We start from the raw sequence: 13046 nt of genomic DNA on the forward strand, positions 1-13046 counted from the left end.
GGATTGCTAACCCCTCAAATGACAGCCTAAGTAAAATGTTTACTGTTGTTAGTGTTTAGTTACTTGCTACTAATATCACATTTAATTGAGCATAGTATCTGAACAAGCTGACTGGAACCACTTTCTGCGAAACGATTTTATTATCTTCTCATGCCATCACCAAGTATCATTGTTTATGCCTGATAAAAGAAAGATTAAATTACATTAGCACAAACTTTTAGATCCCAACGAACACAAACATTTAAGCTGCAGACTGCCAAATGTCATGCCAGTAGATGAAAGGCGTTCACTTTCTGAGTCAAACACCAACTGAATTTTAAGCATGGCAAGTCACTACTGGTAAGGGCTACAGAAAGCCCAGGACAGTTTTCCTCATTCATTAACGGGTATAAAAGCTTACAACACATTGCTTATTCCTCACTGACAATGTGGGTGAAAATACAACAAATAGGCTGAAATGGCGGCAGGGATTTCAACCCAGAACCTCCTAAATTACTGCTTAGATAATTTCTACATCCTAAAAAAAATTGCTGCTCAGTGATCGACAGGTTAATACTGTTTTATGTTGATATCAAAATTGAAAGTTGCTACTGCAACAAGTGATTTCTTGATTATAGGAACAACCCTTTATTATAGTTGTGATAGGGAAGAGGGCTGTCAGTCCCTGTGTATAGAGCTGAAAAGTTGGACAAAAAATTGACTCCAGGTTGCATCTGGAGGCAATTCTCTTATTTTAGCAGCAGAAGTAGTTACGCATTTCTGATCAAAGGCACTTTTTTTTCTCCTTTTTTCTTTCTAAGACTTTAACCAGGTCTATATGCTTATGTACAGGCTAGGGTCAGATCTAAGATATGCAGATTCAAAAGTAACACAGCATGGAAGGACCTTCTTGGTTCTCAACCTTTCCATGGCTTTATCTTTACTTTGACATACCCATTTAATTTAATTATTTCAAGCCTGCTGCCCTTTCTCATCCATCATCTATATGAAGGCTTTCTGGCTTTTAGCATTATGGACATATTCCTTCTTCTGCAGAGAGATAAGGAATAAGAGTGATGTGCACCTTTCCAAGAGAGGGCGTGAAGGCTGAGCCACAGAATTCAGATTGTAGGAGTGTAACACAAATTCCCTGATGGTGTCATCATCCCTTGCTTTGAGAAGATGGAGACATGAATGAGGGAGCTAAGCATAATGCTATTATTGCCAGGTTTGTAGATGTATATGCACAACACCTGCAAGGACCAAGGCACCCTCGAAGAAAATTTTGAAGTGCTGTGTGGTTTTGTTCCTCTACATGATGAGTGATTATGATGAAAGCAATTCTAGCCAAACTGTCAAAACTTTAAGAATTCAGAATTAAGCCTTCCTTTAATTAACTTGACCATTATTCATATTTGTTTGTGGTTTTTTTTAATGTCAATGGACATTTGTCCAGTCCTTTGTTTTCAGAAATTTCAGAGTAATAACCTTCTCCAGTGAATTTCTTGGGGTTTTTTCTTATTTTCTGTTATATCCTGAACATTTAATATGCTTATATTATCGTGGCTTCCTATGTGTTGGATAAACACTATGAATTTGACTATAAATAATAAATCTGGGGTGGGGAAATACACAAGATAATGAAAACCTGCTTTTACTGTAGGAAATCGATTAAATCATATATTTCCTTGGATTTTTTTCACCTTAATTTCGTCAAGTTCAAGCTTCAGTGATTTCAAAGTATTTTTGTTTGTTTCTAGCTATTGCTATATCTCAAGTCTGGGTAGCAAATCTGAAAGGCTTGGTCCAGTTATGTATACAGTGGACACAGTTCTAGGAATGTTTAAAGGCTACCAAGTGGGTTATCAGATTATTTGATGCTATGATTCTGTCTTTGACAAAAGAACAAAGTGGGAGTATTTCTCGTATTTTGCTGCAGTGATTATTTTGCTTACATTACAAAATGGAAGAACAATCTCTTACACAAGCAAGTAGCACGTGAATCTATTTCTTCAGCATAAACAGGAAGAGCTGCATTATCACTTATTGTCTAAAGCGAACACTGAGGTAATATTTCAGCAGATGGATTATCACAATACTCTCTTTTCTTTGTTGTATACTAACATCTTCCCCCCTACAAAGCCACTCGGTGCTTTTTATTCCCTTTGAATTCAGCAAATTAAACTGAACTGTGTCCATGCATTAAATGGATGGAAATGGAAGCTGGCCTTTTGGGTCAGTTGACCCCAGTTCTAATAAAGCAATCCATTGAGACTTTGAACATTTGATTTAATGTGTATGAAAAGAGGAGAACAGATAAAGCCAAAAATGTTTTTATTAACCTTTCACAGCTCTACTGAAAACCATCAGCATGCACCACTAAGCTGTGAAATAGTGTCTGCATGATATCCATTGTGCCAAATTGCTGCTTATCTTTTGGAATGAAGTAATAACTATTATATTCTATTTACTCATATGGAACTATTAGCCTAAAAACTTTTTCTCTCCCCATAATCTTTAGCATGTGTATATCTACTGTCACAAAAGACATTTTAGCAACTCATTATTCTACCGGTCTTAAAACCTCCTTACCACATCAAACAGCAGCATATAAACACTGAGTGGATACTAGAGACCAAGAATATTTCAGGAGATAATATGTTAGTCTTTACCTTGTAATACTCACAGAATTTAATTAGGATTTTCTTTTTCCTTTGCATAGAGTTTATATTTCAGATAAAGAGTAATGGTTGAGTTTAATTATGACAGAACTAATGACATAATAATATCTGTATTATGCTTGGCATTAATAAACATAGTTACTTACTATACACCTTATATTTATCAGAGAAAGAAACATAAAATAATAGACCATATTGATGGCTCACATATTAATGTCTATGACCACCATTATGTAGTGCTTGCTTGTGCATATGTAAGCATCTGTTCTTCAATAAAAAAAAACATCAAAACAGCTCTTTAGCTGCAGGAAGATCCTATCCTATTGAAATCAATTAAAATTTGCCTGATATATACACAGCACTCAGATTTTACCTCTGTGGTAAATTAGTGCAGCACCCACAATTGCGAAGAGTATGTGAAATGCAAGCAATGCCAGGTAAGGATGTGCCCCATTTCATCAGAAAGCAACTTATCCATTTAGGGCACAGGCCCTCCCTCTGTGAGAACACTCACCTCGCACAGTGAGGGTAGCAGAGGCTTCCACTTTTCCAACTCGATTCTCAGCAATGCATGTGTAGGTTCCTTCATCTGTGCTCATGGCCTTCTTAATGCGCAAAGTATAGTCATCTTTGATGTCATATCTGCGTTACAGAAAAAGAATGAAAACTTTCTGTACACGACAGAAATTAATGAAAACTCACACCTGGATTATGCCAGTCTGAACCTACCTTGGAGCCAACTTTAGAAGATAAATTACTATCTAGCATTAGATAATTCCACCAAGCATTAATCTTCATGACATTTTTATTGCACTCTACATTAGTTAGAAACTTTACCTAAAATTAGTATTGCTATGTTCATTCAGCAGCAGGGCTTTATTAATAATATCATTCACTTTGTCCTTGATCTAGAGCAATAAGATAAAATTAAGCTATCAGACATCAGTTATGAATACATGACAGCTCAGGTTTGTCATGCCTTTAACTGTGTGAGTTACACAATTTGCCTTTTGCTGATTTGGAAATCTTTCTATATAGTTTTTCTCTACAGCAGCAACTCTTAGGAAAACTGTGATCATGCTGATAGAATCTGACACTACAGAATCATGAACAATAGGAGATATTTAAGGTCTGAAAGGTGATATTTATTGAAGAGGCACATTAAAGGAGATTTATTAATTTCACAGAAATACTGGAAAATGATTCATTAAAGGTGGACAATAGCATTTTCTCTTTCTTAAAGGAAATTAGAAACAATTCAATTATGCTTTGTCCATTTGTTTCTATTGTTGTAGTAATTCTAAAACTATGAGGATTTATAAGACTTAAAATAATAAAAGGTACTTCAGCATGCAGCCAACATTCATTCTCAAGGCATTTAGAGTGCTTATACCTAGAAAAACATTTTCAGTTAAATTGTTATTATCCTGCAGAAGTCATGCTAATAAACTATTTTAGACTCTGATAGAAAGCTCATTAAAGTCAACAAGAGACTTTCTTTGGCTCCCAAACCAAGAAATCCCTAGTGTTCAGTATGGATATTTTACTCCTGAAATACTCTCTTGTAAAATTATTTTCAACCACTTTTCTTCCAGACATAATAAAGCCATGATACTGTAAGTCACCTTGGATCTGGAGTTAGCTTCAGATTTTCATGTATCAAATAGCGAAATAGGAACACAAAATACAAGAAAGATCGTGACTTCAGGACATGTCAATACTCTTTCTCGCTGTCTACACAGTCATGACATAACTTCAAAACAACTAATTTACCTTCTGTTTGTTACACAGTAAAGACTTTGTGTACTTGTTCAGTAAACATATTGGAAATCACATGGAAGAGCACCCTTAAATGTTTTGATGAATAAGAATGTAATACAATTAGTTACAGGAAAGTTGTGAGGCTCTATGGGTATTTTTAAATGCTTCGGGAACCTGAAACATGATTTTCTGTATGTTATTGGTTCCTTTAGTATAGATTTGTAGAGAAAGCAGAAAGCAGTTTGTTAACATACCTCAAAGCATCTTAACTTAAAGTTTCCTATATGTTTAAACATTTAAACTTCTGGTATGTCTAATTAAAGCTCGCAACATTACTAGCAAGCCCAGGAAGAAAGAGAAGTCAAGATATCTTTTCACACTCATCACAATACAATACACCGTCACTCTCTATTCAGTAAGTCCATTCTATTCATTAGCAAAAAAAGAAATTAAAAACCACCAAACTGAGTCTACCCATTCACTTAGAGATAAACTTAAGTGCATATAATGCCTCTTCTGTTGGGAGTTACACTTAGTTATATGTCTATGCAGTACCTCAGGTTTAATTATTGAATAAGAGATATGCCAAGGGAGAGAACGAGATATGTCACGGAAAACTTCAGAAACTTTTAGGGACATGTTTTTCTAGTGTATTGCCATTGGATCAGGGGGTAAGTTATGATACTAAGAACTTAATATGCAGTTTCTAGAGGAGTACAGATTTATTGCAACTACATTCAACAGCAATATGCAGCTGAGGAACATTTCTTCTTGACTGCTCACAAATTATGTAATTTTGCATGCTGTGCTGTTCTATTCAATGGCAAACAGAAATCATTGCTTTTATAAAAGAGACAAGGCAAACTGTCTCCCTTAAAAATCTCAAGAATATGATAACAGTATCCCACAACAACAGGGCAGTTACTTGTCTTTGGCAACCATGCAGTTGCAGACAAGAGAAAATGCTTATTTTCTTGACATGAGGCCAGCCCTAACGGCCTGAAAAATATAAACTTGTATTTAGCTCCTGCAAGAGGAAAAAACTAAGATCAGTTTTAATATAAATATAAGTTAGATATAGGAATCACACTATAAAGCTGGGCAACAATTAGCCATTTATTCAATTTTTTTTCTTTTTTTTTTAGAACAAATAACATGCCTGTGGTTCATTCACCGTTGCTGAGATAAAAATAAACAGGCAGCAGGACTGTATCTGAGTGAGTGCCTGTGTGAACTGGGATGCAGGTAGCCTGGGACAGGGCCGTCCAGTCTGCTGTAGGCTGCAGCTGACTCATTTTTCTTCATCTCACCAATGTGCTGGTGCCGGCATGCCAGCCAGCTGCCTTGGAGGCTTCGGCAGTCTTTATGCTTGCACCTGCCAATCATGCAAATTGTGCAAAGGCTGCTGGGGGAACAAGCCAGCTGCATGGCATGCCAGGACGCAGAGTGAGGACACAGCCATCATTTCCCATTTGGGTCCTGAAACGAAGGGTGGCATGAACATGTCACTAACATGGCCCAGTTATCAATTACTTCAAGGAGAGGTCCAGCTCTCCCAGACTGCTTCTTCAACAAGGCCATACTGGGTTTATTGACCACCCTGACAGAATGCGCCACCCAACAACTAGATTCATGCATAGATGGACCCATGGGATATTATAACCATCTGCTTTCCTGAAGTATTGATACACTGCCCCCTCAGTCATCTGTTCCACACACATCGTCCCCAGAAGTCACCACATTTAAGTGAAGAGCTTTGACGGATGAAACAAACAGGAAGGAGAAAGGAAGAAAACTGGCTGTTAGCCTGGTTCATAGAAGCACAAGGAGCTTGTGTTAGAAAGGGATCATGAAGTTACAAAGAATGAACCCTGAATACATTTGCAGTTTCTCAAGCATCCATCTATGAAGTATTGAACAGCACCTTGTCTCCTTTCCGTCCCAGAGACTCGTATTCCTATGGCAAGGTGTTTCCACATGAATTTCTGGAGAAGTTCACTCTCACGTGGGCTAGTGCTACTGAACACTTGGGAATCAGGATCAGGGCCTCTCTGACTGCTAATACCAATCCCAGGGAGAGGTTACTAAACTCTTAGATTGATGGTGGAATGGCAGAAAACCAGAGCATACTGATTAAGTTGGTCTTTCATGTTACCGGTGCACTGAGAGCTAATGCTTTCAAAATACGTGTGGTGTCAAAAAGCACCTTCCGACATATTGCCCAAATATTGCTGATTCCTAGCCAATTAATGCCAACATTCAGCTAAAAACATAGGGTGTCAGACATCAGTTTCACATGTTTATGGCCACCTCATTGATTTTAAGTACCTCCTTTGTTCAACAGTTGGAGCTGCTTAACCTTTAGGTTCAGCTTACACTTCAGCCATCAGACTGAGCTGGGGGGGTGGTTCTTTTAAACAGCTAGTCAGTCTATGCTTAGATATAACCCAGACACTTTTATGTATTACATTACACAATTTCTGTTCTACAAGTAATAGTTAGAGCAGGTCTGCTTTTAATTAATCAAGAAGGAAGGGGAGCAGGGAACTGGAAAGGAAGAAAGAAACAAACAACAAGCAGATGAGAAAACACTGCTGAGGAAATTCTAATAGAAATTGGGCGATTTTGAGTGAAATCTGGCAGTCTCTGGCACATATGAATGCATTCATTGTTGCTAGTTTTGATTAATGACAGTTGTACAATAGTGTGCTGACAGTCGCTGCCATACAGACACTTTTTTTTTTATATGAAACACTGCTGAAAATGCGACCCAATCAGATTTGGCCCCTGAACAACATGTGCTATCATCACTGTACCGTGAATTGAGATTGATTGGTAACCAGCTGTGACAAAGTGGGAAAAAGAGCCTTGTCTTTTTCAAGAAAAGAAAAGAAGAAAAATAAAAAAATGAATTGTGTCAAAACCATTACCATCTGCTCAACCAAATAACAAATAAAACAAAACACATTAACTGTTTTAAATATCACAAATTAATGCACTGAGGTTGGATTCATGCATTGGATTATGCAGCTAAGAATAATCTTTAATTAAACTGGTTTTGTCACTGTTATAATTTTTCCCCTACATTTAAAAGTGTATCTGTTCACACCCAGCCACCAATATTCCATAGTTACCAAATAAGAAAATTTAATGAACTTGTAATAAGAGAATTTAATGAACTTAGGGAAATTTAGCAATATCCTTTTTTTGCATTTGAGATACATTTTACTGAGTACTTCACAGAACCCCTAGATTTCCAAATTTTCAAAAATATGCATGAAAATATATACATCTCTTTATCTTTCACATAGACAGGTAGAAAAACTATGTCTGCAGTGGGAGTCATTACGTTCCTAGATATCCAGTTAGTCCTAACTGGTAATACAAGGATGCAATTGCTTCAGCAGTACATTTTTAAGTTGTAAGACTGTATTACTGAATTCAACAAATCCAACTCAAACAGTCATATTTCTTGTTAAAGGGAGCAGACAAGAGAAAAAGCTGCATATTAACTGTTGCAAACTGCTGCCACTAAACTAAAAAAAAATTATGTCCATTTATACTAAGCACCTAATTTCTTCTAAAATATTACTGTAAATAAATTTTAAAAAAATATTACAGAATTTTTGTATGTAGTCTTTGGAAGCTTTTTTTTAGACATGGCACTTTGGCACATGGCACTTTGCTTTATTTTCATTTGCCTCTTCATCAGGCTAACGAACAGGCTATTTTGTAAAACACGCACAAAGCTTGAAGATTACTCACAACGTGAATGATTATGGACCCCAAATAGAGAGATGCTACTGGCCAAAACCAGAGTAAACTGGAGGTAGTCAAAGAGACTTAAGCTTCAATCTCCACTTTTCTTTGTGGCACTGGCACTTCAGCTCCCAGTACAGTGCCACGGCTTTTCACTGGCTCCTAGGCTGTCTGTGCCAAGTGGAGGGAGCCAGAGAGAAGCTCCTGTGAGATAGGAAACATGAGCTAGTTACCTGCTTCAGCCTCATGTGATCCAGAAGCACAACGAAGTCTCCATTCCCATTGGTGTCGCAGCTACCCCTACAGCCAGATCCCTTACAATTATATATTTTTTCTTTCAGTCCCATCCCATGCTTTCACACGTTGAAGAGAAAAGAAGAACAAACCTATGTGAGTGATGGTTTTCTGAGAGAAAGATAAAGGAGTCTTTGTAGTTCTTTCCCAAGCAAAACCTGAATCAGCAACACAGAGTGCATTAACATAAATATTTGTATGCACTGGTCTCAAATTACTCTGCTGTACCTCCAAAATCAAGGCTGCTTGTTGCTAGGCTCTGCTTAGAGCTATGAGAAATTGAGCTACCAGGGAACTTCCCCAGAGCGCTCACAGGATGGCTGCCACTCACATCTATATGTCCAGACTCCCATTTATTCTTCAGCTAGGCAATTCAAGCCAGAGAAAGGTATAAGACAATGTATCACTACCTTGAATTTCTTTGTGTGAGTCATATATGCAAGCAGCCATATAAAACAGTTCCCTGGCCTTATTCGAACGAACCAGAAAAAGAATGAAGTAATACAGGTTACTGTTCACAACTTCGATTTTCTTAAAATATATTGTCAGCAGGTTCTGCTTTAGTCCAAAATATTTATGGGTTGTTTTCTGCAGATTATTTGTAATTTCTTATGGTGGATACTTTCAATTGTAATAATATAAAACATAAACACATTCTGTGCTTTGTCTTAAACCAAAGCATTCAATATAATGGCCTAAATATCATAAAATATGTATCTAACAGTTACTGTTACTAAGCCAACATTGTGAAACCGTACCTATATCCAAGGAAACATTGTTTTCCAGCTTCTCTGGAATCATCACACTATGCAGTACTACTCTTAGATACAACCACACATATGTCAGTGCACATAATTACTGCCTCACAAAATTAATAGCCAAGTTCTCAGAAGAGACTTACGAAAGAAAAATGAGACTGCTTTTTTATTCCCATTGAAATATTTTTCAAAACACGTAGAAGTTAAGAACAAAATTTATGTTCGGGAATCAATGACTTAGTAACCTCTGTCTCAACTGATGCAGGCTCCACCTTTTACCTCTACATCTCTGCACACAGAACTACTCATAGGGAATTACCACATGGTAATTAGCCAAAATGGGCTTCTGATTTGATTTTAGTTCCAGACAGAGCTCCACATTTCAAAAACTGGAACATCAGTGGAAGTATGAGCTAAGAGACCACATAATGACTTGGCAACGAGACCTATCCCCCTGTCACCAGAAGTAGTCCTTTCTCTCACAGATGAGACATGTTTGTCAGGCACTTGGGGGGATCTGTATTATTATGCCTATGTCATAAATCTATCCATCAGAAAAAACACCCTTAATTCTTAGTTACCTGCTTAGCACATGCCACTGAAATTAATTTTAAGGAAAAGCAAGATACTGGTTTTGAACATTTCTGTTCTAAAAAAAAAAAATTATTGATACTTCAAGGACTGAAACACAGTTAGAAGATCTGAGCCAAGATTGCTATCTTGAACTCACTAAATATATCTTGATGCATTTTTTAACATGAACAAACTGATGATTAGTTTGAAATAAACAGGATTTGTGTTGGCCTGTCTATTTTTATTTGCCTTAAGCAGGATGAATGATTCTGATAAAGTTGTTAGAAAAGTAACTGAAATATTTTCTAATCTGTATTTTGAATCAGTAACCAGCCTTGAAGTGGTAATTAAAGATGAAGTCATATTAATGTTCTAATGAAAGAACCTTTAACATTACAGTTGAGCCAGAAGTCATACTAATGACTGTTAATGTTAAGTAATGCTCAACACAGGACTTGCCAATAGGAACTGGAAAATAATTCCTATAGTTAAAACTTTAACCTTGCAGTGTTTTCACTGAGAGTTTTTATTTGGTTTGTTGGTTTTAAGTGAGATGAAAACTTTTGTATCCCATAAAGGGATGGAATATACTTAAAACAGAAGATATATCTGCAGGACAGGTGTTTCAGTAGTATCAAAGATGCTACAGTCAGAGCTCTTGAATCTTATAGCACTTGAATATAGCTACCAGCTTCCCTCTCCCTATTCTCTTGAGGGTATTACAGAAAAAATTGTATGGTTAACTATCTTTACTCTTTAATTCTAGAATTTTGGTAGTTAACTGTTGGAATGGGTCCAGAGAAGGGCTATGAATATGATCAGAGGGCTGGAGCACTCTCCTATGAGAGAGGCTGAGAGAGTTGGGGTTGTTCAACCTGGAGAAGAGAAGGCTCCAGAGGAACCTTATAGCAGCCTTCCAGTACCTGAAGGGGGCCTATAAGAAAGCTGGGGAGGGACTTTTTACTAGGACATGAAGTGATAGGATGAGGGGGAATGGCTATTAATTGGAGTGGGGAAGATTCAGACTAGAAATGAGGAAGAAACTCTTCATGATGAGGGTGGTGAGACACTGGAACAGGTTGCCTAGGGAATTTGTGAATGCCCCATCCCTGAAGGTGTTCAAGGTCAGGTTGAATGGGGGCTTGAGAAGTCTATTTTGGTGGAAGGTGACCCTGTTCTGCTGGGAGGTGACCCTGTCCATGGCAGAAGGGTTGGAACTGTAAGATCTTTAAGTTCCCTTCCAACCGAAACCATTCTACAATTCTATGAGTAATCTGATAGTAGTAAGCCTGAACTATTTAATAGCGTTACACTTTTCAAGAAAGCAGGCTACCTCAATATTCTGAAACTTGTAAATACAATGCATAAACTATGCGATTACTAAGCTTTTACTTATTATACTTTGCTTTTCTCACACTAACGAAGAATCAAGCACTAAAATGGGTAATTTAAATGAAATTCTAGATCTTTCCTTCCTGCAAGGGCGTTTATTTACTTCAGTCTCCTGTGACTGGAAAATTCAGAGAAATCTATGTTTGATGCTACTGCTACTGTCATTAAATTTTCTTTAAGAACTCTGCTAATGACTTCATTAGTTTTCTGAAATGTAACAATTTTAGGATGATAAATAAAAAAAAAAAACCAACATTCTCATGACAATCCTATTTCACATGCACTGCCAGTGCACTTCATAGACCACCAATGGTCCAGATAGCATAAAGAGAAAACATGTAGGCAGGACTACCAGTTGTCACAGTGCCTGTATGGTTGCTGTCTGTGGAGCTGTAAAGCTCTTTTCCCAACATTGATCCCTATGTAAGCAATTGGAGACAGTTTTCATGCACTCACAAACAGACCGCCTGAAACAATGGCTCTTCAGCTCTGTGGTGGGAACTGACACTTAACATGAAGCTAATTTAAGTGTCAATATTATTAAACAGTTTTCTGCTGATAAGTCTAGGAAAGCCACAAACCTAACAATTTTGCTGACAGTATTTAATGTTTTGTACAAATTGCATGGCAGATAACTATTGGGTTAGACTATAGACCTCTGGGGAAACTGTGGGACAATGTGTTTATGGGACGTTATACAACACCATGGCTTGAGGGATTTTAAATGACAAAACATACTCTAATTGGCACTTTCACTTGGCCATGTATTCCTCAGAACAATGTAAGAAATATTTTTTACTTACCAAACAGAAAGGCATGCACTGACAGGTGAAATATCAATCAGAGAAGGATTCTCAATCAAAAGAACCAACAGGTTGGGGTGCCCCGCCAGAACTGGGGCACATCATCTTGATGCTATATACACAAAAATAAGCCAACCCCTACATTCCTTTCACTCCATCACTTCTCTATCTCTAAGTGATATCTTGGGCTTTACAGGAGAAGTTTCCTGAAATGATTCAACATAACATCTAAAAAGGTGCTTACACTGCAATCCACTCAAATCTACTCGTGTTCAGTTAGGCTACAGAGACTCCACGCAAGCCGCACTTCAGCTTGCCCTGTGCCAGCCATGTGCTTTTTTAAACCCAAGATAACAATCCTCTGCAAACTGCCTCTTCTCCCTCCAGATGTACGTAAGAATACAAATAGCATATTAAAACTCTTTCTTTTGCTGTCTCTTTTGACAAGCTATTAACAACATCCAATCTTGTCCTCTATGCTCCTCATAAAGGGACTTAATCTCTCCTTGATACTTTAACTTAGGAAACAAAAGGTGGGCATGAAAATCATACTGCATCTAACCAGACATTAGGAATAGTACACAAAATACAGCTGATATGAGAAGCATCCTGTTTCCTGACCCTTATTTAAAACCATTAATTGTAACAGAAATTTGCTGATGTAACCAAAGATTATATCTATTACACTACTAAAACACACTCTTTACTCCAATTAATTTTCAGTACACATTAGACTGCATTTTGCTACAATCTGCACAGAGATTAACTCAACCAAAGCACACAGCACTGTAGCGTTATTAACTCATATTTCATTGAAAGGTCATTTTCCCCTTGGTTGTGTCTAGAGGAGGCTGTAGTTAAATACCTCACTATCGCATCTACAGAATATAAATAGAACTATGTAGCACTGTTTTTATTCTTAAACACTGCTGTCCCTCCGACTTATAGGGCTTTATCCTGTGATCATGGAGAAATACAAATGTAGAATAGCTCTGGGGAATCAGACTCTTTCTTAATCTCCTCTTAAAAAAATCTAGCTTTTTTGA

At 37.3% G+C, this 13046-nt stretch overlaps 1 protein-coding gene across 16 annotated transcripts in view; it reads right to left on the reverse strand.

Moving 5' to 3' along the window:
* Nucleotides 1-13046, reverse strand: part of ROBO2 (roundabout guidance receptor 2) — a 905955-nt gene that overhangs the window by 118297 nt on the left and 774612 nt on the right. For all 16 annotated transcript variants that reach the window (XM_069870289.1, XM_069870339.1, XM_069870284.1 and 13 more), the window contains exon 6: nt 3175-3302. In XM_069870289.1, the coding sequence (XP_069726390.1) occupies nt 3175-3302 (128 nt within the window). The remainder of the gene's footprint in view (nt 1-3174; nt 3303-13046) is intronic.

This window comes from Phaenicophaeus curvirostris, chromosome 1 (genome assembly GCF_032191515.1).
Source record: "Phaenicophaeus curvirostris isolate KB17595 chromosome 1, BPBGC_Pcur_1.0, whole genome shotgun sequence".
In the NCBI taxonomy this organism is placed as follows: domain Eukaryota; kingdom Metazoa; phylum Chordata; class Aves; order Cuculiformes; family Cuculidae; genus Phaenicophaeus; species Phaenicophaeus curvirostris.